Source organism: Lepisma saccharinum, chromosome 20 (assembly GCF_977018435.1).
Source record: "Lepisma saccharinum chromosome 20, izLepSacc3.1, whole genome shotgun sequence".
Taxonomy (NCBI): Eukaryota; Metazoa; Arthropoda; class Insecta; order Zygentoma; family Lepismatidae; genus Lepisma; species Lepisma saccharinum.
Window position 1 is genome coordinate 52,644,754 of NC_139248.1, and position 25,793 is coordinate 52,670,546.

Consider the following 25,793-nt stretch of genomic DNA (forward strand, 5'->3'; position numbering starts at 1 on the left):
GAGGGAGGGCCTGTGAAGATAAGGGCAAGTTCGAATCGTGAGGGTGAGGGCAAACAGAAAATCTTAATCGGAAGACACTAAACCACATTTTACTAGCGACGCTGCCATCTTTTCGCCAGCTACAGCTTCAGTTCTTGTAGTACTTGTAATACCCGTAGTGTTGTCATGAGCCACGGGCATCATGACAGATGCACAGTTTGGGTACAATTTTTTAAGTTTATTTTTCATTGAATACCCAGTCACATTGCAGAGGCCGTGTCCGAAAGGTGCAAGACCGTACTTGAAGCGAGCATCCTCCGAGTATGGAGTGCGGTCTTCAAGTATTGGACTGGAAATGAAAGTCTTTCGCACTTCGGCTGCAGCGCCAAATACGATCAGTAGATAAAACTGAGTACTCGTTGTTTTCCCCGCGTTTTAAACACTTGTTTCTCACCATAGAAATCACATACCTTTTTTCAAATATTCGTACACATGCATATCCACACATTGGAAGAACTTTAACCAACAACTTGCTGGCCCATAGCGTATATTTAACCTGTGTTGCTGGCTTTCAACCTCCGTGATTTTAAAAAAAGAACAACGAGTCCGAGAATCACGTGACCTAGTCAGCAACCATCTGTACTGAGAGCTGTGCACATGGGCGGAGTTTGAGCTTTTGCTTTGGGGGGGGGTACAGACTCTGGGAGAAGCATATGATGTAGTACGTGAGGGTTGTTGAATATCCCCTAGCTTATAAGGGGTCCGGAGACCTTCCCCCGGAAATTAAAAAACAACAACTTAAAAACACTGAGTTCTAGGCCTTTTAGATTTGAAAATGTTAAATTTCCTCGCTTAAGTAAACAAATATTAATTAGTATATTGGTTGTCAGTTTTAAAAGAAGCAAAACAGTACGATTATTGCATTTTGCATTTCATTAATTTTTTATTGAGACAATACTCGTATTACTTTTAAAAAGTTACGGTACAATAGTAAGCTTCAGAAATTTTAGAAAAAATAAATTGAAAACTTCTTTTGATGCCTCAGCAGTAACTGTTGACGTAACACAAAGTCATTTCACGTTTTTTTCTTCAAACTGTACACATCAATCAAATCGTCTAAGACCCGCTATTGCGGCGCAATTACCGCACATGCCATCATGCGAAACGTCAAGATATGCGGTATGGCTTCATAACAAAAATGTAGCAGCTGAATTTAATCATGTGTTATTTTTTTGGTCTTTTTTAAGTTGGTGGTAGGCCCCCCTGGCCCCTCCAGAACTCCGCGTATGTCTGTGCACTTGCGTGCTTCTGTTCTTGGCACTTTCGAACTGTACTAGGTGACGTCACTTCCGTCAAGACCATACTTCAAGTCTGTACTTTGTACCTTTCGGACAGAGCCAGTCATTATTATTATTATTTCGAATGGAATTTATTTTTGTTAGTTTATAGTATTTATTATTGCGGTATAATAACATTTATAACGGTGGTTACTTTTCTGCTATTCAACGTTTATCATTTGCCCGACCTCCCCTGCAAAAATTTCTGGCGACGCCCATGGCTGGACTGGTCCACCAGGCAAAATCTCGGTGTGCCCTTTAATGCCCTTCTGAAAACACACATTTGGAGCCTATTTTTCCACAACTACTCACAATCAGCGCCCTATCGAGGAAAATTGCCATCGCCCTCTTGGCAGTCCCAGTCCGGCCCTTGCCTCTATCAAATTGTTACAAGGTGACAGCATTATCCACTACTCTAAAATGTATAGTAACTAACAAAAAGGAGGCATATTCCTTCAATGCAAAATATCTGGGTGCGCTATAGGTAATGAGTCTCCCAGATGGCATATTGATACTGCTGTCACCTTGTAAGGAAAGGTCCTGGGCTTGATCCCTGGTGTAGGATGCTGAAGAACTGATTTCTACTTCTGTCACTGTGATTTACTGAACAAAATAACCAATGATTCTGATTTGGGCACCAGCTTCACTATCATAGCAATGCGAATTTTATGGTTAGATTTGTGAATGTGACGCTTACATAAATAATCTGGAAATATGAGTTCAATTGGAAAGTTTTACAGCTATGTGAGTTTTTCACCTTGGTTGTTTGACCTGTTTTTATGTTCTTGCCCCACCCTTGAAGAGAAATGCTGGTGCAACGTCTGCAGTGATTTGACCTGTTATAATTTATCTCAATTAATTCACTTTGTTTTTCCGAGAGCAAAAACTTTGATCTGTAAAATCATTTTAGCAGTACCTTTTATTATGATAATTTTGTTGTAATACTATACACACTATGTAATATTTAAATTGCAAATAAAATCTGACTCGAACTCACCATATTGCCTACTATGACTCTATTGTGTTAAAAACGAATATTTAATTTGTAATATCGCAGTTCAATTAAAGACTGGACTTTTATGGGAATTAATGCAAATTCCTAGTGTGTGTGCATTAATTGCATGCATATCAAATCGCCGGAAGAACAAGCCAAACTTGTTTATTCTGAACTTTAAAACTGGATCTATCAATCAGTAGTATAACAATTTCAATAGGAGTGTTGATTCCATTATCTTAAAGTCAGTTACGCATGATGTATTTGCGATACACCCATCGACTCCTACAGCCTGCAGTGTTTGCACTTTCATAGCCTGTTAATGAAGATGAAACATCTTGTCTGACATTTTCAAACACTGTAATTAGTGACTGATTAGACCTTTAATTTAGTAGTCACTTTATATTTGGGTGTGGCTTGTTGATCACAGCCCACTTGCAATACATGAATGCATTTTGCAATACTGGAAGTTCAAGGGAGTTTCATTTTACATGACTGCAGTTTCTCTACTCCAGTATCAGCACTGCAGAAACATGATGTGACATGATTTCTCTACAATAAAATTAACTAGCATGTTCTATTTTTTTTTTGTAAGCACAAAAAAGGGATTATAAAAGAACAGAAAGTATTTTTTTGTCTGCTTGCTTGAAATAGTTGTGTAATGCTTTTGGACAATACCCTATTCCTCTTCTGTGCATTCATATCATACCAGGTTATTCCAGGACAATAAATTTTTAACAGGACAATAAATTACACAATAGTTTCCCGTTTGTTAACAATTTAAACCTTAAATGAGGAAGAACTGTATTTTTCTCATCTCTTGCTGGAACTGAGTGGGTTCATCCTCACAAACTTTGATGATGGGAATAAAAGGAAAAGTGAATTTTCTCCAGAGGATTTTCCCATAGGTTTTTGCCAGTTGCAGTGTCAGTCACAAGTTCTTCTCATCTAACCATTTCTCACTATGGTCAATCATCACAGCAAGTTAACTTTCTTGTCGCAACAGTGTAATGTATATAAAATACGAGAACTAATTTCTTGAATTTCCAAATACATTACATAAATACATGTTTTATTGTGTTACTTGGAAAAGCTGCAAAGAAAATTAGTCAGTGTTCCTTATAGAATTTGCTGTATATAGACAATGACTAGAATTAAACTCTGTCAGAACAGCCTTTTGGTTTTTCATTAGTAAAACATGGCCAGTGTATTGAGTGTCATCATAAATGTTTTTTGAATTTTGGGACTGGAGTTTACTACTATTGCTTTGAAGTAGCTTCCCAATTATATTCACGGTGCTGGGTCAACCAGGGCCGGATTAAGGTGGATGCTATTGATGCTGCAGCATTAGGCCTATTCCTGAAATAGGCCCAGATGAAAACAGACGAGAATTTTCCGAAAGCTGAACTGTTTTCTTTTGCTATATTAACCTGAAAATAAATCTTAGAATGAAATTTGGAGCCCCAATTTTGGACGCTTAGACACAGCGTTACTTATTATAGTTACTATTATTCTTTGCGCTGTGATGTAACTATAACATCGTTGTGTTTATTGTTCACCGAAGATTTCAAGCATCAGGCCCAATTTAGTCTTAATCCGGCCCTGGGGTCAACACTGAAACTTTAGAGCTTCAACCAGTAATTGAACATGACCATTTGCACCAAAGGTGAGTGTGCCATAATCATTGGGCTACATTGAAACTCGTGTAAGGAGGTGGTAAATAATGAGATATGGGAGAAGATGGACATTCTCAACAAAGTTTTTTTGAACGAACTTTCTTCGAACCCACTAGCACAATTTTGAAAATTTTTGGTGCGATATGAACGAAATTTCTTCCTTATATTGTAACTCAGTTTTTTCATAATAGCATGTGTCGTGTAGGTCACATGTCAAAAGAAACATGAATCTGGTTTTATAATAATAACCCATAGCGCAACAACCCTAGAGGGCCAGAGCCTGCCTTCTTACTGTCGGTCTCCCTCACTCCCACATGCTTCAGCAGAGGTGGAAGATCATCCAACCAGTTCTGGGGTGGCGTTTGGTCAGTACAATGAACCCCCCACCCCCCAGTTATGGAAGGTTTCCATGACCGAGTTACTCTATTCATTTGTAGCTCCCCAATTTTCTTGTGGTGATGGGTGGCTACTGGTCCCTAACAATGGCCGAAATTTCAGGAGACTCAAACGAGCATGCATCTTGAGCTTAAGACTGGACGGCCATGGTGTGGGACAGGGCCACTGTTCTAGTAAATGGTAATGGAGACAAAATAATTGTTGCAGTGTTGGAAGTAATTACTTACTTATAAAGCAGTTACAAGTAGAGTCCAGCACAGATATTTCTGCCGTGCGATGCGCGAAACAACTAAAGAAGCAGTGTTGCTAATGGAGCAGATAGAAAAATTGCATCGCTGCAGTGCGCCGATGCACAGCTGTTACGTACAACAATAAAATTAGAGAATTCAGGTCTATTTAACGTTGAGTTTTAAACGTCATGCATTATACCAGGACTAGGATTAATATGTACTAACAAGTGGCTTTGTATGTAGCTACATACATATGAACTAAAAATTCGCAAAATATGAACTAACACATAAGTAAAATTACCAAAAATGCTGCAAAGAAGACTTCTTCATACGATTCCTTATTTGAGATATTATTTTTCATTGCATTAATGCACTGGTGGCGTTCTAACTTTTCACTCCCAAAACCCGTATACACTGGTATGGAACTGCAACGGCAGATAATAACATGCCAACGTGTTAAACCGCTACAATTGCACCATAACACTCCTCCTCAAGCAGTATTATTATTTCCTCTCTGAGATCGGCGACAGTCGGTTGCCTTTGTTGTACATTTACAAAGGATGCCGGCTTCCACAACAATAACAAGTACATATACTGCCACTGGACGATAAGCTGCGCGGCTTTTTCTTTTGTTATGAACCAGGGCCGGTGCTAGTCATTTTGCCTCCCTGGGAGGTGGCGGCTCTATTCGACCCCCCCCCCCCCCTGGTCATTACGCAGCAACGGAAAATTGAAAATCAATATATTCCTAACTAAAACATCAAAATATAAAATAAATAATGAGACTTCTTATGCTATTTCAATACTATTCAGCGCAAAAGAATATCTCGCTCGATCATAGTTTTCAATAGGCTTATTTTTTTCTTCTCTTCAAATTTTGCCGCTCTTTCGATGGCACGGTACGCCCTCCCCTTCCGCCGGCCCTGCTATGAACTTGGTCACCCATCAAAGCATGGCAATTTTAACACAGAAAACAATATGTATCGCATTAAGCAGCAAAAATGACAGCCTCCTCTATGCAATTTCTACAAGAACACGTGCCGGAGCCAGAGTTGAAATGATGTTGGAGCCACATAATTTATTTATTTTGAATAATTCCAAAATTATGAAATATGAACAATTTGTTGCTGCTGTTCGCTGCTCTCTTGCCAAAATGCTTTATTGGGATGCTAACACCATGACTGGCTTCCTCCTTCATGAACTTGTGCACGTTGCTTAGAATTTCCCGAGCTTGGCTATGCAAGGTTTTTGATTTCAACTTCGACAGAACTGGAGGCATTATGGAATTTAACGTTCATTAGCAAACACACACTTTTACATACACACACGCAATACACGCACACAACGTCAAACCGGTCAAATACTTAGTATAAAATAAAAATATGGTGCTTCCAATCCAACAAAACTCACCGCCACTTTACCTGCCTTTTCCCCTTCCGTGACAGAAATAGTGCTTCATTATTACAGTTGGCAACACTAGTTACTAGCTAGCCAATGAACATGCACTGCATAAAAGAAGCAAGCACTACGCCGTGCTATGTTGCCACATTACCGTCCCTGCCGAACGGTGGGAACCGCGAGCTGGAGCGCTATTCAATTGTTTTCAATGATGTTTGCGCGAGTGTGTCCAGGAATGGAATGACAATATGGCAACAATAGCGAAGGTTTTCGAGCTGGGTAGAACACATGATGCTAAGAGAGAGGGAGACGAAACGAAAATTCGTTTCTACGCAATGGCAAATTTACGTGTGTGGCACTCTAACAGTTACTTTTTAAAAGAAAGTAGTTGTAACTAGAACAGAGTTACTTTTTGGCAATAGAAGTAATGTTATCAACAATTACTTTTACAGTTACTTTAGGTCACTTATTAACCTAAAAATTTGTAATATAGAGGAAGAGCTAAATTTGGCAACTTTGTTTCTCTGGATGCTAAGGTGAAAGGGTTTTGAATGCAATCGTGGCCTTGTTGCCCACTAAATTTAGAACATCCACGCTTTGTTGTTCCTCATTTCTAATTGCACTTGAATATTTCAATGTTTTGTTCTGTTAATATTTTTGTTTGTTTTTATAATATTAATATATGAAGACATATTATGTACCAGAAATATAAATAAAATACATGCAAGTCTTAATGTATTAATTTATTAGAATTAATGATCATTGATTGTGTGTAATTTGTTTGCAAGTAAAATACCAACAGAAAGTAACTGTAAAATTAATTTATACCAAGTACCACTACCAGTAACTGTAACTGAGTCACTTTCAAAAATGAGTAACTAACTCATTTGCTTTTTAAAGCAAGTAACTATAAATCAGTTACTTTTAAAAAAGTAACTTTCCAAACACTGATTGTTAGAAGCTGGTGCAAAGTACATTAGTCATTGTTGATTCTGATTCTGAAAGTAGGACTACAACTCTTTTGCTGTGCTCTGTGTAGGTGGTTTGACCTGAAATAGGTTTGTGTAATTGTAAAACATGTTTTGTGTTTGCACTATTAACAAGTTCATAATTGCCAAGTGTTACTTTATTGCTTTTGCATCAGAGAGTAGGTCTACTCTCCTACATCAACTTTCTCTTGTTAATTCTTTTGTTTTTCTAACCTCCTTCTGTACGCCAAATGTCATTTCCTCTTGTGTGTTTCCTGTGACATTTTTTTACACTGTCAGCATGCAATTGCTCTGCTGTTATGTTACATTGCACGATATGTCTACTTTTTTTTTTTCACTGGCAAGTAATTGGATATGACTTAATCAGTCTTATTACATACCTTATTTTTATGGTGTTTTACTCTCAGTTAATTGGGAAAATTAAAGTGTGTAAAGTTATTTTCTTTGCAATGAAACAGTTGTTAGGTCAGGCAATTAAACTCACAACCAGATGATGCCAGAGGAGGGGAAGGTGCTCCTGCTGTCACTGCTCACAACTAGTATTTTCTCAAGTTGTGGAGCAGAAATGGATAAGCGGGGAATGTTTGCATGGCTTAAAAGGGTGAATACGACACAGGGGATGCTTTAAGCATTTATCGGAGGGATGATGTAGCTCCCTTATTCCTCATTACTTCAAATACTGTCACACACAGAATATTATGGGATATTGTAATATTACCCCCCCCCCCCCCTTTCACACACACACACAACTCGTGGTACAACAGCCTTTTGAGGGCCAAGGCCTTCCTACCACCTCACTCCCACATTCTTTAGCAGAGGTGGACAAACATCCAACCAGTTACGGAGTGATGCGTGGTCAGCACGATGAATACCCCGTCATTGTTGTAGGTTTCCATGACCGAGTTACGCTACTCATCCCTAGCTCCCCAATTTCCTCATGATGGTGGGTGGCCACTGGTCCCATACACAGGCCGAAATCTCAGGAGAAAAGTTGTTATGCTTTGCCCCAGGTGACTCAAAAAAGCATGTTTCTCATAGCCCAAGCCCAAAGCCTGATGCCTTGGACTGCACAGCCATGGTGCAGGGACCCCCCTCCCCCCCATACACACAATGCTGAGTTAAAGCACCACCCCTTCGTCATCCCTGTTCAGTAAAGATTAATTACTGACAGTCATCTCCAAAAGTAGCACCTGTACTTTGTAAATTAGCTGTTTCAGGCACTGTGGTACACAAGTTGTATTTACTTACTCTTGCTTATTGTTACTTGTTATTGATCTCTGCTCACTTTTATTTACAGAGGGTCGCGTGGAAGTATCCAGAGAGAACAAATACTTGAGTACGCTTGCTCCAGGAAAGGTTTTTGGTGAACTTGCCATCTTGTACAATTGCAAAAGGACTGCAACCATCAAAGGTATGTTTAGTACAGAAAGAATAGGGTAATAATATTATTAGGATAATTACTCTAGGTTTCTACTTTGTGTTATACCAGGTTAAGCAACAATTTAAAAAGAAATGAGTCTTGTGCATTTTGAAATAGAAATAAATTGGTATATATTTACAACCATGTAAGACGTTAATGATTTATAATAATAATAATAATAAATTCTTTATTTCCGTAGACCCATATCCATGGGTGTGGAAAACGTCATACAATACTAAATATTACAAATGGAGTAGGATTACAATGAAAAGAACAAAATGCAAACACAAAAATACAAATAAATCATATGGGTTAAACATAAACAGTTATAAGTGTCACATACTAAACTTGTAAAAGAGAAAATCCAAATATAGGAGACGTACAATATCAAAAGAATTTAAGTGCTTCAATTTACTAATCCAGTTTAACTAATGAAATTCATTGAGATTATATAGAGGTATATCTGTTAAATATTGTTTAATTGCTTTTAGTTTCTTGTGAGTTTGTTAAATGTCAGTTGAATCCGATTGAAACTTTGGTGACATTACTTTGTTATTAGGTGGGAGAGTTATGAAGCATCTTTATAATTTATGTTTTGATTGTAAGTTTATGGAATTTTTTGTACAAAGACATAAGACCGTCATAAGAGTGTCCATAATGACACTCAACATTTTGAACACAAGGGATCACTGATCAGTTTCCCCCATTGTTGTTGAAGTTAATAAGAAAACGAAAGTTTCACTAAAGACTTAAAATACTATTATAATATTAGTTGTCTGAAAAGAAAATTGATTTTCTCGACAGTATAAAGCAGTTAGCATTATACCACTGCTTTCTGGATTCTTATTTCCTTGAAGTTCATTGCTTGTTTTTGAGTGTTTTTGTTAAAATGAAAACAACAAAGTGAATTTGTCCAGAAAATATAATCACCTTATGCTGAGTTGTGCAATATATCATTTCATGAATGAGTTCTGCTCATTAGCTATGTCAGAAAAAAGGGGTGTGGGAGTGCTAGAGTGGCAGATAGGACGATTGTAAGGAATTAGCCAATGGCATTTTATTGACTTTTTACACGTACTATTGTAGTTATTTTTTTACTAAGAATAACGCAAAAGATCCCATTATGTTGAGACATGTTTATTTGCAAGAAATAAACTTGATAAAGTTAAGGCAAAGTGAGAATATACATGTATATACGTAACTGGTCTGTTCTCTAATTGATACCAATTAATATCAGATCTGAAGATCCTAATTTATAGCAAAGCAGTAGCCTGCTCCTATGCATACAGGCTTTTCAGTAATTTAATCGATAGTTTACATTAAACAAAATGTATTATTAAATGAAATAAACTGATACAGATATAGTGCCTTAGGCCTAGTCAACACCATGATATTTGCTTCCTTACATACCAACCCTTACAAGAAAGATATAGTGATATAGCTAAGCTTGAAGTTCCCGTGTGTGTAGTTATCCAAGCTTTGTCAGTTATGGGAAAGTACAACAGTTTTCGAAAATCCCTCTTCTTTTGAAAAACTGCTATGATATTCCAAATTTTGGGAAAATTTATCTACAGTGGAACCTCGATTTTAAGTTTGTCAAGGGACCAATTTCAAAAAACTTAAAATGTGGGAAAATGTATAATCGGGGAATTTTTATAACATTTTGCTATATGAGACCATCAAGATTGAATGCATAATGCGGAAAAAATGTAAAATCCGGGTTCCACTGTACTTAGAATTCCTTCTAGAGCATTAACTTGATTTTTTGTGTGTCTTAATTTGACTGTTGTCTAGATATCTGTGATGGAAAATAGGCTTACGTAGCCATGAATCTACGGTGAATACTTAAAAAACAGAAAAAGGAAATCGCACAAAGATTCACGTGAATTCTCAAGAAGGAATTCTAAGCAGATGTAATGTATCAGAATTTGAAATATCATATCAGTTTTTGAAAGGAGTGGAAAGCCTTAATGTGTTGAAAGCATATGCATGTAGTAAGAATAATGTTATTCGGACAATCCGTGTCAAGTGGTCCAGTCCATGTTTGCTCGACAATTTTTAAAAAATCTAATTTTCTCTGTGTAGTTACTTTATCATGTTGTTAGTTGAAAACAGTCATTATTTTAATTTTAGTGGCTGTAGGTTTCGAGTGGCAGCCATATTTGTTTTCAAAGATCCGCCATTAGGTGGTGTTGTAAGGGTTTACCAAATCTGAAATATCTCGTCCCTTAATTATCCTATCGAGGTGCACTTTTTCCACTTATCTAACTTTTTAATCATTTATAGAAAAAAAGGGAAGCATGTTTAAGGGTTGAAACTTGGCGAATGAGCACATCTATATCAGAGCTCTTTATCCAGTAAACATTTCCCTTCTTGCAAATATTATCTACTAAAGTCAGGACTTTCAGTGTCAATGACCTACTTTTCAAACGTAAATTTCACACTTTCATAATTCGTATATAACAATGGCTAATAAACAGTCTTGTAGCTTACAGTTTGCTGATCATTTTGGTTTTTGTTCCACATCAATAGGATAATTAAGGAATGAGATGAGATTATATAGAGGTATATCTGTTAAATATTGTTTAATTGCTTTTAGTTTCTTGTGAGTTTGTTAAATGTCAGTTGAATCCGATTGAAACTTTGGTGACATTACTTTGTTATTAGGTGGGAGAGTTATGAAGCATCTTTATAATTTATGTTTTGATTGTAAGTTTATGGAATTTTTTGTACAAAGACATAAGACCGTCATAAGAGTGTCCATAATGACACTCAACATTTTGAACACAAGGGATCACTGATCAGTTTCCCCCATTGTTGTTGAAGTTAATAAGAAAACGAAAGTTTCACTAAAGACTTAAAATACTATTATAATATTAGTTGTCTGAAAAGAAAATTGATTTTCTCGACAGTATAAAGCAGTTAGCATTATACCACTGCTTTCTGGATTCTTATTTCCTTGAAGTTCATTGCTTGTTTTTGAGTGTTTTTGTTAAAATGAAAACAACAAAGTGAATTTGTCCAGAAAATATAATCACCTTATGCTGAGTTGTGCAATATATCATTTCATGAATGAGTTCTGCTCATTAGCTATGTCAGAAAAAAGGGGTGTGGGAGTGCTAGAGTGGCAGATAGGACGATTGTAAGGAATTAGCCAATGGCATTTTATTGACTTTTTACACGTACTATTGTAGTTATTTTTTTACTAAGAATAACGCAAAAGATCCCATTATGTTGAGACATGTTTATTTGCAAGAAATAAACTTGATAAAGTTAAGGCAAAGTGAGAATATACATGTATATACGTAACTGGTCTGTTCTCTAATTGATACCAATTAATATCAGATCTGAAGATCCTAATTTATAGCAAAGCAGTAGCCTGCTCCTATGCATACAGGCTTTTCAGTAATTTAATCGATAGTTTACATTAAACAAAATGTATTATTAAATGAAATAAACTGATACAGATATAGTGCCTTAGGCCTAGTCAACACCATGATATTTGCTTCCTTACATACCAACCCTTACAAGAAAGATATAGTGATATAGCTAAGCTTGAAGTTCCCGTGTGTGTAGTTATCCAAGCTTTGTCAGTTATGGGAAAGTACAACAGTTTTCGAAAATCCCTCTTCTTTTGAAAAACTGCTATGATATTCCAAATTTTGGGAAAATTTATCTACAGTGGAACCTCGATTTTAAGTTTGTCAAGGGACCAATTTCAAAAAACTTAAAATGTGGGAAAATGTATAATCGGGGAATTTTTATAACATTTTGCTATATGAGACCATCAAGATTGAATGCATAATGCGGAAAAAATGTAAAATCCGGGTTCCACTGTACTTAGAATTCCTTCTAGAGCATTAACTTGATTTTTTGTGTGTCTTAATTTGACTGTTGTCTAGATATCTGTGATGGAAAATAGGCTTACGTAGCCATGAATCTACGGTGAATACTTAAAAAACAGAAAAAGGAAATCGCACAAAGATTCACGTGAATTCTCAAGAAGGAATTCTAAGCAGATGTAATGTATCAGAATTTGAAATATCATATCAGTTTTTGAAAGGAGTGGAAAGCCTTAATGTGTTGAAAGCATATGCATGTAGTAAGAATAATGTTATTCGGACAATCCGTGTCAAGTGGTCCAGTCCATGTTTGCTCGACAATTTTTAAAAAATCTAATTTTCTCTGTGTAGTTACTTTATCATGTTGTTAGTTGAAAACAGTCATTATTTTAATTTTAGTGGCTGTAGGTTTCGAGTGGCAGCCATATTTGTTTTCAAAGATCCGCCATTAGGTGGTGTTGTAAGGGTTTACCAAATCTGAAATATCTCGTCCCTTAATTATCCTATCGAGGTGCACTTTTTCCACTTATCTAACTTTTTAATCATTTATAGAAAAAAAGGGAAGCATGTTTAAGGGTTGAAACTTGGCGAATGAGCACATCTATATCAGAGCTCTTTATCCAGTAAACATTTCCCTTCTTGCAAATATTATCTACTAAAGTCAGGACTTTCAGTGTCAATGACCTACTTTTCAAACGTAAATTTCACACTTTCATAATTCGTATATAACAATGGCTAATAAACAGTCTTGTAGCTTACAGTTTGCTGATCATTTTGGTTTTTGTTCCACATCAATAGGATAATTAAGGAATGAGATATTTCAGATTCGGTAACCCCTTACAACACCACCAAATGGCGGATCTTTGAAAACAAATGTGGCTGCCACTCGAAACCTACAGCCACTAAATTTAAAATAATGACTGTTTTCAACTAACAACATGGTACAGTAACTGCATAGAGAAAATTAGATTTTTTTGAAAATTGTTGAGCAACGATGTACTCATATCGTGGACCACTTGACATGGATTGACCCATTATATGTTAATAGTATATATATTTTTCTAAATGCGAAGAATTGTAGATAGGAGGTTCGTGCTGCTGCTTTGATGGCTGTGCGTGTTCAGCATTAAGTACATCATTTGGGTTCTGGGGTTGTCCCGGCCAGGACATGGCCACCTTATTGCGCTTGTTCCTTCGTCTGCTTCCTTTAATCGTCAACATCATCACGATTAACCTAAAGAGCTAGAAAACTGCTGTGTTAAATAATTCAAATGCAAACATGAGTCAATGCTGAACTTTTTACACTATGTGCATTGCGTATATCTAATTTTTTCTAAATATGTTTTTAGCTGCAACTGACTGTAAGCTATGGGCTATAGAGAGACAATGCTTCCAAACTATCATGATGAGGACCGGCCTCATCAGACAAGTGGAGTACACAGACTTCCTCAAAAGGTAAGGATTTTTAGTAGATTACATTTATAGAGAATACCGGTAATTTAAGTTGTGAATTAGCCTAATTTAAATAAATAATGTCTGAATTGAAAGGGGAGGGGGAGGATGCCAAAAATGTCTATCTTTATTTATTTTCTTTTCAGTCTCTACATTTCTAAATTTCTTCCCAACTGGGGAAAGAAAATTTCATCCTTCTAAGAATATGTATACTATCAAAGTTATTTTTATTGAGAGTAATTCAAATTATGGAACTATGAGTTATACAAAATTATATTTTTAAGTTAAAATTTATTTTCAATTACCTTAAATAGTAAACTTTCTCACTATTTTTACTTTACTGACATAATTTTAACTGACTTCTACGACATGGCGGCGAGCTGGTATGACATGGGCATGCAAAAACTCCCTCAGCGCTTACAAAAATTCATCGACCGAAAAATCAGAAAAAAAATAATTCTGAAACTCCTCCCTGCCTTCTTACATTTTGTTCAATTTGAGTACTGGAAGTAAATTATTTAAAAATAGAGTGAAATAAGTAAACATAAAATTGTTTATCAATTAGGAATCATGGTTTATCGTTCACACAATTAAAAATATAACACTTATTTTGTAACACAGTGTGCTGTGATGGTACTCTATCTTCATTTAAGAAAATCATTTGTTTATGTGTGAGGAGAAGGTATTATGACCTGTGAACTATATTGCTAACTTATTGGAGTGATCATTTTTAATTACTCTTAATGGTAGACAATGAGAATTGAAAGTTCAAAAGTCCTAACATAATCATTCTACAAAGAAATCATTTCCAAGAATGCTTCAGTATTATTGTTAAACACATATTATTATTTGGGGCTTCGTGCACATGCAATAAAACTTAATAGTCCACTGCAAACAGTGGACATGAATTTTGTTGTTTGTTGATACTTGTAGTATCTGCCATGCAGTATTTTCAATGAGAAAAAAAAGAATTTTGAAGAAATTGTGCCTTATAATTGTGATAAAATTAGCAGATTATAAATTTGGAAAACATTATAGTCCTAACCGTGTGTATTAGTGATATTGTATTAATATTGAAATGTGCTATTTCAAATTAAATTCACACAAGGTGTTTAATCTAGGTGTCATTGAAATAACAAGAATTTTTTGCATATTCATGCATTAAGAGAAAACTGTGCAATTAAACTTAATGCACTTAACATTTTTAAATTCCTATTGCATGTAATCATGAATCTGTTATATCCTACTGCTACTTATTTCAGTTACTGTATGTGAATTTTAATTGTATTGTTTTTTATTGTATTTTTATGGGTGTTTAATGTATGTTTTTTTTCCACTTCCTAGTGTTCCGATCTTCAAGAACTTACCTGAAGAAACATTGATAAAAATCTCAGATGTTTTGGAGGAAGTAAGTAGCGATAGTTTCTGCCCACATGTTATGGCAAAGTAAAATCTTGAGAGGTATAACGAGTATTCAATTGACATGCGCATTTTAAAATTGCAAAATAAGAAGTAGGTGGATACATAAGAAAAAAATTGTTTCCAAGTTAAAAATGGCTATGCAATGCTGAAAAATATTTTTTATACTATCTACACCATTTTGCATTCTTACTCTTTAACATACACTGTAACTGTAAAGAACTTTTTATTAAAAATATAAATCTAGATTTTTATATTTTATTTATGTAAATAATGGAGAAACTTAAGCAAATTGTTAGCAAGTTTAGATATCTGTAAATCTGTAAGAGAGTGAAATCATTTTCAGCACAATGCTTTTAAAACCTGTTGATATGCCAGACCTAACTGTTCGAAACTGTAAGGAACACATATTGATTAGTACATCAAAGCTAATTGCATGCATGATAAGGGCATTCTTTATGGTTGCTTCCTCTTAATAAGGAAATTACCCATTGTCCAATTAACTGAATGTATAAAATATTTCAAGTTCCTGCATTAGTAAGAGTCAAAATCATGTGCAAATTCTCTATGTTTATTAGGATCAAAATTGCATGGCAAAGTGACAAGGGACCAAAGTAAATTACAGTCAAATTTTGTAACTTGCAGGTAGACATTTCAAACACTCTGGTACTTTCCTATTATTAACATTTGGAACACACATGCAGAGCTTAGATATTTCCACACCCGGGATAAGAATAGAATTTTGTGCACCTGCACTGAATTTGGTACACCCTTCCTCCCTCTGTGCTTGGAGCAAATGTTTTTACTCTCAAAGTCTGACCCCATAAGCTATTCTGTTTTCTGCTTGTTCCCTTAATGCCTGGGCAACCTCTTGCTGATGCTAGAAGGTAAGAAAGAGATGTAGCCAACTTCTGGTCTGCTATGTGCCCCCCCCCCCTTTTTCTGTTCTTAGCAAACAGGGAAAATAGATAAATAAATACCCTTTTAGCGAAAACATGCAATTGTTGTATGTTATTCAGAGGCATATGGGTAAAGTATGGTAAAGTTTCCCCATGCACATTACCCTACACGTTCTTTGATTCCAGACATTTTGGAGATGATGTGCCTAGCACCATGTTCCAGCTGCTTTTAACCCCCAACCAGGTACCTATTTCTTTGAGGCTCAGTAAGCCCCAGAGCTGCTTTTTGTAGGGACAAGGCTGGAAACTGATCTTAGATCACCCACCGCAAAAATTGAACCCAGGTCTCCTGCATGGCAGTCAGACACCCTACTGACTAGACTACCACAGCTCCATATAACTGCCTCATTTTTCTATCACCATCACCATCATTGCCCACTATACCTATAGGTCTACACATATGAGAGACTTCAACTATCTCCATGGCATAGTGGTAATGGCATCACTTTGTAATGAAGGAGTTCCAGGTTCGATCCCTAGTGTAAGTATAGTGCACAATAGTTCAAATTCCACTTTAAACTGTAGGCCCACCTGGTTAGCTTATTAGAACATAAATGGATGTAAACAAACATATGAGAAGTACTGCACAAGAACATGGAATTAACAGATAAATTTGTTAAATAATAATATAAAGTTACAGACAATTGTTTATGTAAATCCAAAGTTCAATGATAAATTAATGTATACCTCTTTTACTTTCAGACATTCTACAACAACGGTGACTACATTATTAGACAAGGAGCAAGAGGAGACACATTTTTCATTATAAGTAAAGGCCAGGTAAGTAGTGTCAGTTTAAAAACAGCAACATAGTTATGCATTATACTTAGTAATAACAATGTTCATGTGTGTAAGAAGAAAAGAGAAAGAGAAAAAGAATTTTTTGTATGGTAAAGTACCATAAAATACATCGTTAATTATATGGTCATCTAATAAATAAATGAAACAGAAATATTGCCTAAAAGTAGATTTGTAGAAATTATAATTTGTTGAAAATCGCCTAACACTATAACAGTGGAGAATCTGACATTCCTAGAACAGCAGGGATAAGAGTATTTGACCCCCCCCCCCACATAAGAAGTGTAATAAAACTTTCAAACTTCATAGTTGTTAAAATTTATGAATTTTATTCAAACATCTTTCATGGTCATGCAATATTTTTAGACTGCTAATTTGAATAAAGCAATTTGGAAATGAAGAGTACAATAAATCCTGAAGTCCAAAAAATTAACACCAAGTATTTACCAAATAGAGAATTGTGTATTAATTATATTTTTATTCTGTTGCATAAATACACATTTTCTTACGTCAAACTAAGTTAATAGTATTTTGCAATGGGTTGGTAGTATGCAAATCATTTTATTTATTCCTAGGATTATCAGTGCATTATTATTCTGTGGTGTATCCATAGCTCACTATAAGCAATAACAAAAAGTGCATCACTTTATAGGAACTCCGATGTAAATTTCACACTCAGAGATTTCACTGTAATGTGTGTCACTTTTCGCGGAAACAGACTTCCAGAAAAAAATATATTAAATCTCGAAATCAAGGACGTACAACCTCATATTAGACCTGTCTTGCAGTGCAAATGCTGTTACAGACTGTCTCATGGTGCAAATTAGTGCAAATTGAAAGCAAATTGCCCACAATGTGGATCCCCAAAGCATGGGGAATCTTGCAACAAACCACCCCAATGCATAAATTGCAAAGAACAACACAATGCTCTAGATAAGAATTGTCCAGCTAGGAGGGAAGCTCATGCCATACATACTCGTATGGCAATAGAAAATATTTCTTACTTTGAGGCTAGCCACAAAATACGGGGTACATATGTAGCCCCTCTCACAATGGCGGAGGTATTACAATCACTACACGATCCACATACATACCCAACCTTACCTACCCTGGAAGCAGGTACCTCTTTCAGGGGGACCACCGGCCTCTACAATAAGAAACACTTATTCCAACATCGTGAGACAAGAACCTCCTACAAATAATAAAGCTAACTCTACCCAGGACTGTACACCTCTGGTGCGCCCTACACGTGGAAGAAGACGTAAGAAGAAAAATAATAAGAAAACCTCTGACACCTCGGACTCTTCTACCAGTGCCTCAGATGATGATATTTTCCATCCCTCACCCCCAATAGGATCCCGAGCCTTTCCTCCGCCTCGTAGTACAGGAGCTGGTGCACTTGGGAGAATTCCACCCAAGAGTACACCAGAAAGTATCACGATTCGTATGGACGAGAAGGTTCAAGGTCAACAAGGCCTAACAAAGACTCGTTCCGATAACACTTTACCCCCTATGCGGACATATGGTGCCAGAGACACATTATCTCCCGAACAGCGATCAATATATCGTTCTCTACTTGATCTTATTCCGGATCTATGGGCCTCTGTAGTTAATATACCAGAAATACACGAACAGGAGAAAATAATTAGAAGAATACAAGAACTTACGTCCCACCTCTTGTCTATTATGTCGGGTCGTTAATACGTCCCGATATCTTTCATTTTTATCTCTATCACCTCCCCTCCCCTATCCTAAACACATGTCCTTGCCTGTTACTCTACAATGGAACGTGCGCAGTCTATCGGCACGTAAATGCGAAATTCAAGATCTGTTGGCGGATTACCATCCACAACTTATCTGTCTACAGGAGGTGAAAGGTACTCATCATGAGAACTATCGGTTACCCCACTACATAATGTACGGCCCTCCCTTTGACCAAAATCAACGGGGAGTTGCTGTATATGTCCATGAAAATATACCCCATTCCGTAATTAACATTCCACATTCCCTCCCAATAATAAAAAAATACCAAGGTGAAATAGCTGCCGCCCGGATTAAATATGCTCATTATTTATTTACGCTTATATCTATGTACCTTCCACCACATCCTCTTTCTCAGAATATTCCACTCTCAGCCTTGAACGAACTTTTTACAATCATTCCGGGTCCATATTTGATAACAGGAGATTTTAATACACATAATCACATATGGGGTAACTCTCGGACGGATAGGCTGGGAACCACAATAGAACATTGGGTTACTGAAAATAACCTTATTATTTTGAATGATGGTTCCCCCACACATTATCCTCATAACGGATCCAGCCCGACGAGTATAGACCTCACTTTAGTATCACCACATATATTCAATAACATCAATTGGTTTAACGACATGGATTTAAGAGGAAGTGATCATACCCCAATTTTCCTTTCTTTACCGGCTAATTTATCGACTACAAGCACAACTGTACCTCCGGTTCGTCGCTGGAAACGCGATTCCATAAACTGGGAAAATTTCCGCACTTCTTTCCTCCGTTTATATTATAGTGATGATTCGGCTTCAGTAAGGACCATTACATATACCCAATTCTTGCAAATGCTAACAATCGCACTCGATGACAGCGGAACGAGACAAAAGTTTTACTCTTTTGACCGTTTTCCAAAACTCTATTGGTGGAATCCAACCTGTGCCGCAATTAAAAAAAGAAAGAAAATATTAGCAAAATTATACGCCAGATATCCTATGCCGGATACCTGGCGAGAACTTAAGAATGCCCAGGCGATAGCGAAAAAAACATATATCAAAGCTAAACGTCAGGCATGGAAATCATATTGTCAGTCTCTTGACCTTAACGTGCCAATTAGTATAATTTGGCGGAAATTCAATTCTCTCCGACATCCCCATGTTTCCCATCCACGTCCAATTGATACTTCCTGGGAATCAGATTTTATGGATCTTCTCACCCCCCCCATCCGTTCCTATGCCTTCCCCCTTTTATGACCGTGAACCTACCGAATTTACTGATGACTTCCCAGCTATTTCAGTTAAAGAACTAAAAAATATCCTTGATAAAATCAAATCCACGGCACCTGGCTACGATGGTATTACCTATGAAATTCTAAAGCACTTACCAGTTCAAGGGTTCCAAATTCTTGCTGCGATTTATAATTATGTATATCGCAGAGGAAAAATACCACGTCGCTAAAGCATATGACTCCGTTGACATTTCAATATTATGCAATCTTCTTGATTCAATAAACATTCACCCGATTGTGGCTAAAATAGCTTGGAATCTATATCAGGAACGTATTCTGGTCTTCTGGTTTCATAATGATGTGAAGGGCCCGAGACTGGTTCGGAGCGGAATACCACAGGGCTCCCCTCTGAGTCCCCTCCTCTTTAACATTTACACCAAATATATACATCAAATACCAAGGGCCACTCACAACATCATTCAATATGCTGACGATTTTTGTTTTTATCAAAGTACATCAGACACCACACAAGGAATTTTAGAATTGCGCAACCTGATTCATACTCTACGTGTTCAATTATTATCTCGCGGTTTATCTTTTTCTGCCGAGAAATCAAAAATTATAATATTTAACCCTTATACATCAAACCGACACCCTAACAATCTGACACATATACTACAGATTCCGGTAGTATCTTCCTGTACTTACCTGGGGGTTTCCTTTGATAGAAAATTAGATTGGAAAGTCCATATTAACAAACTGCTAGCAAAAGGAAAACAAATAATCAATATTCTAAAAGGATTGGCGAACACGAAATGGGGTGGACACCCCTCCATTATGACTTTGTTCTACAAAAATTGCTTTCGTTCTTTATTCGAGTATTCGGCACCCGTTTATGGTGGGACGATTGATACTTGGGCCGATAAAATAGACATTTTACAGAGACAGGCACTCTGTGTTTGTCTAGGATTAATGAAATCTAGTCCAAATATTAGTATCTACAACGAGAGCGCTGAACAGGCCCTTTCATTTAGACGCCAGTATTCTACTACGAAATTTCTATTTAAAATATGGGAAAGACACAACCATCCTTTCAATAAAGCATTTGCAATACAACGACAACTGGGTGAAACTTTACCCTTGGATAGATCATGTTCTAGATATTATTTTTTGTATTGTTACAACATAGATAGAGAAGCATATCACTTAAGTTACACTATAGAAAATCCCTTGATTTACACTTTGAGGATTCCTACCGAGTCACCTGTCAATGTCAATTATGTTGATTTCGGTCGACATGAATATTATAAAGAAATTTGGCCAGACTATGACTTCATATACACTGACGGATCAAAAGATGACGAACATGTCGGCTGCGCATTCTACGCACCCTGCCAAAACATAGTCAGACAATTCTCCTTACCGCAAGACATGTCCATATTTTCGGCAGAATGTTATGCCATACACCATGCCCGTGGAGCGGGATTTAAAAAAACTCTAATTCTAACTGACGCAATGAGTGTTTTATTTACACTCGATCGTTGTGGAAAAGATGCATACCGCATGCCCATTCTCCCATCCCTGATCTTACAAACTACATTAAATCTCCGCCAAAATGATCAACGAGTGCAATTTACGTACGTAAAAGCTCATAGTAATCTTAATATATATCAGGATTTAGTGGACCAATACGCAAAAAAGGCAAAGAACACTCCTTTTCCTACTCCCCTTCATTTATCCTATACTGATCTTCTACCCCGAGTTAAAATGAAACTTAATTCCCAATGGGAAGCTCGGGCACTTAATCAAATTGCAAATACGACCACTTATAAATGGTACGCAGAAAAAGTAGTCAGTCGACCCTGGTTTCATAAACTGAAACTTCCTCGTGAAGTGATAAATTTCACACTTCGCCTACGAACGGGACATGTTTGCACAAACGAACACCTAGCAAGACTGCATCAAAATCCCTCCCCTGCTTGTGATTGCGGAGAAAACAAACAAACGCCAGTTCATCTCTTCTTCCATTGCTCGTTAAGAAGCAAATACAGACACGCTCTTTTTAACTGTTTACACAGAGCCAAAATACCATTTCCCATATCCATACCATCCCTATTATCGTCTCCTTCACCGCCTACGATGTGGATATTATATAGTTTTGCCAGACAGAATGGTATTCAATTTTGAAATTTGTGTGTATGTTCAAGTTTCTGATCAGTACTAAAATACAGTGAAGTGTAATATTACAATATCTTTACGACCACAACTTACTATGACTTCGATTCAATGGTACTTCTGCTCACAAGTGTACTACATCGCAGACCTTTGACCAAAACTGCCATATACCCGGCGGTAAGGGTCACGAAGAAGAAGAAGAAGAAGCATCACTTTATAACACATTGCTACTGTGAGGAGAGTTCAATTAAGAACATCAAAAGCACCCAACATATCCAGATGTTATTTCAGTAGTATAACATAAAATAATATATTATATTCATGTGAGAAATCACGTATCTAGAAATGTTTTGGGAAGGGGGTGGGGTTCTGAACCAACTGTCTCAGGAATAATAATAATAATAGTAATAATAATAATAATAGTAATAGTAATAATAATAATGTTTAAATAAACAGGTAAAAAGGCTGTATAAGGATAGAGATATAACAGCGCATGTTCATTACGTAGCTTATCTGTAGTTAAGATTGGAATAATTTACATAAAAACAAGTGCCCTGGCAATGAAATTAATATCATATATATGAATAATTGAATATTTATCGAATAACAAAAATGATGTTACATGTAGTTGGAGAAAAGTAAGTTTCTGATTAATATTTTATGCATATTATTTTGAGTAGTTGTGTACATAAATCTTCTTTGTAATGTCATTCAAAGCCGTATGATCCCAATATAATCCTTGTCTTCCAATAAGTTCAGAGGAAATTATACGAAAAAGGCTAAATGAATATATTTTCATTATTTACTTGTAGTACTTGATAAGTCTTTGAGGGGGGGGGGGGGGCTGGACCCCTAAACGCCCTTACCTAGATACGTCCTTTTCCTCAGTCTAATGTTTCTAATTCTGTTTCACATAATTAACACTCCTAGACATTTTACATGTGCGATATGTAAATTTTATACCAGGTGTTTCATAAATAATTGAAGCGTTACAAAAATTTATTGCAAGTAAACTATTGAACTTTCGTTAAAGAAACCAGTCGAGAAGGAACAAGGAACTCAAACAGTTTTTTTTTAACACCTACAAATGTTCTATGTATGTACCACGGGTGACACAGCATCCATCCATCAACATGATAGGAAAGCAAACAGTTTCTGCGTGCATGTTTTGTTAAGCTGAGAGTTCATATCCCTGCCGCTAGGCAACACTCAAATCACCCACATCAGTCACAGTGTTTTGTGCAATGTTTTGGTCCCCAAGATCATGGAACCTTACACTGTGTCACTCATTTTTGTTGGGTTTCATCAAAGACAGGGTACTCGTCTCACTGATGCCGTGCGATATCGCAGCCCTAAGGGAGGATATCATCACAGCGATAGACACTATCGACAGGCCCATGTTGATGCGGGTGTGGCAAGAAGTAGATAATCATGTTGATTCATGCTGTGTCACATGTGGTGCATACGTTGAACATTTGTAGGTGTTAAAAATAAACTGTTTGAGTTCCTTTGTTCGTTCTGGACTGGTTTCATTAACATAAGTTCAATAGTTAGTTTAATTACAATAAATATTTCTAACCCCTCAAGTATTTATGAAACACCTGGTATTCCTTTTCCTCAGACCATTTCAGGTAAACTTCTCTCAACTTTTAGGCAAGAGAACTTTCATGTATTTAGCTTGGGTTGATTATTGACACAGAATAATATGGGAATATTCCATTCGTGAATTTCGGTTGCCAAACTGCAACTTAATATCATCACCCGAACCTCCTGTGGGTGTACACGATGGCAATAATTGCTTTGAAGCCATGAAATGACAAGGTTCAATCATTTTTTAGTACATTTAGAGGATTTGATTGAGTGTCTTTTCATGCATTGGAACCACTTTCAAAGCAGTCCTTATTGCAACCAATGATGTGGTAACAACTAAGGCGTGCTACTCTTGTTCCATCTCTTCAGGTTATCTTCACTTTTGAATCATTTGGCTCAGCTTGTTCAGACTATTGAGATGAGGACTTACGTACTCTTGCAGTAAAGTATACCTCACTCAAATAACAGTTTTCATCCTCAGTTTTCTCTGGAACAAAGTCACCAACAAGATCAAATATGGTAATTCAGAGCACAAGCGCAATCACGAATTTTTGTCCGGGGGGAAGGGGCGGGGAAATTCCACGATAAACGTACCAATAATAATAATAATAATAATAATAATGCTAATAATAGGCCTCCCTGATGGTACAGTGCTAATGTCATCTCCTTGTGATCAAGGGGTCCCAGGTTTGATACCCGGTGGAGGCACAAGTGGTCCGGATCCTACTTTAAACTGTAGGTCCAGTCCCGATTAGCTTTACTGTGCATAAAGTGGACTTAAAACACCAACTCAATCACACAATTATAATAATGGCATTATTATTAGTAGTAGTAGTAGTAGGAGGAGGAGAAGGAGGAGGAGGTTATTATCCTCCTATACATGGCCGTAGGCAGGAAAAAATTTCGGGGGGGGGGGGGGGGGGGTTCATCCATAATTGTTCCCATGGGCGTCGCCAGAAATTTGAATAATAGAAATAATAACAATAATTGTAGAATAATAATTAAAATTTCATAATAATAAAACAATTTTATTCCATAATAATAATAATTATTATATTATTGTTATATCCTTGAGGGGGCTTACTCAATCCAGCAGATGAGTGAATATCCAGCACAAGGTGTTTTTTTTTTGTTTTTTTTTGTGTGTGTGTGTGTACTGAAATGCACAATTATTATACTTCGTCATTGAACTTTAGATACCTTCAAGAGAAAAGCTTTAAAAGTTAAATGGAAATTTTAGTCATAAAGCTTTTGTTGTTTGACTTTAAAATTAAATTTTTGGAATTTTGAAAAGTGTGGAACCAGTGTGGAAGTTAGCCTCGTGCATGGATTGTAACCTCAATCGCGAACATAATGCGCTACAAAACTGGAGATCCTAGGTTTGAACTCCTATCAAGGGGGATTTTCGACTTTATCGGACAGGGAATTTAAAAGCTGGAAAGGGAATTTTGGGACAATCATAAGGGAATCTTCAGTCTATATATTCCTTGTGACGCAGGAGCAACACTGGAAAGATGACAACAGAAGTGATAATGGTGGGGTCGCGGGTGGGCTACGATTCTGAGAATAAATCCTGTTTTACTCAAGTTTCAGAATTCCAAATGTATGAAAATTCTAGCTCGATCGATTCAACATTGTCTCCATGTATTTTTGTGATGCTTCGAAAAAAAAAAAATGAAAATTTGTTACAGATTTTGGTTTCTGAACTTCCATTAATCGAACATGTCAGAAGTTTCGGGGGGGTTTGAACCCTCTAAATACGGCCATGCTCCTATAAATTACACAAAAAGGGGTAAAAGTCGGTGTTAAAGCATTTTGTTGGAACAAACTATTTTAAACATTTTTTCAAAACGTTCAATTTCACATTAACTAATAATGGAGAACAAGCACACAAACTGTATTTTTGAATGGCAGAAAATGCACAATAAATGCATTCCAAATATAATTATTTTTGTACATATAACGTTCATAACTTTCATGTACAACATACGTATGTTTTGCACATATGCAACATGGGGCGATGTAAAATAAGAAAATACACATGCAACATGCCAACACTAAATTGTGTACATATTCAAAGTTTATTTAATAAATATACACAACATTTATTATTTAAATACATTACATAATCAATCCATCCACCTCATAATAAACCAAGAGCAA

The 25,793-nt window shown here is 36.5% G+C and overlaps 1 protein-coding gene across 2 annotated transcripts in view; it reads left to right on the forward strand.

The window, feature by feature from the left end:
- The window catches only part of for (cGMP-dependent protein kinase for), a 261,102-nt gene that overhangs the window by 200,545 nt on the left and 34,764 nt on the right, over positions 1–25,793 (forward strand). For both annotated transcript variants that reach the window (XM_083141470.1, XM_083141469.1), the window contains exons 2-5: positions 8,297–8,410; positions 13,611–13,716; positions 15,058–15,121; positions 16,794–16,871. In XM_083141470.1, the coding sequence (XP_082997596.1) occupies positions 8,297–8,410; positions 13,611–13,716; positions 15,058–15,121; positions 16,794–16,871 (362 nt within the window). The remainder of the gene's footprint in view (positions 1–8,296; positions 8,411–13,610; positions 13,717–15,057; positions 15,122–16,793; positions 16,872–25,793) is intronic.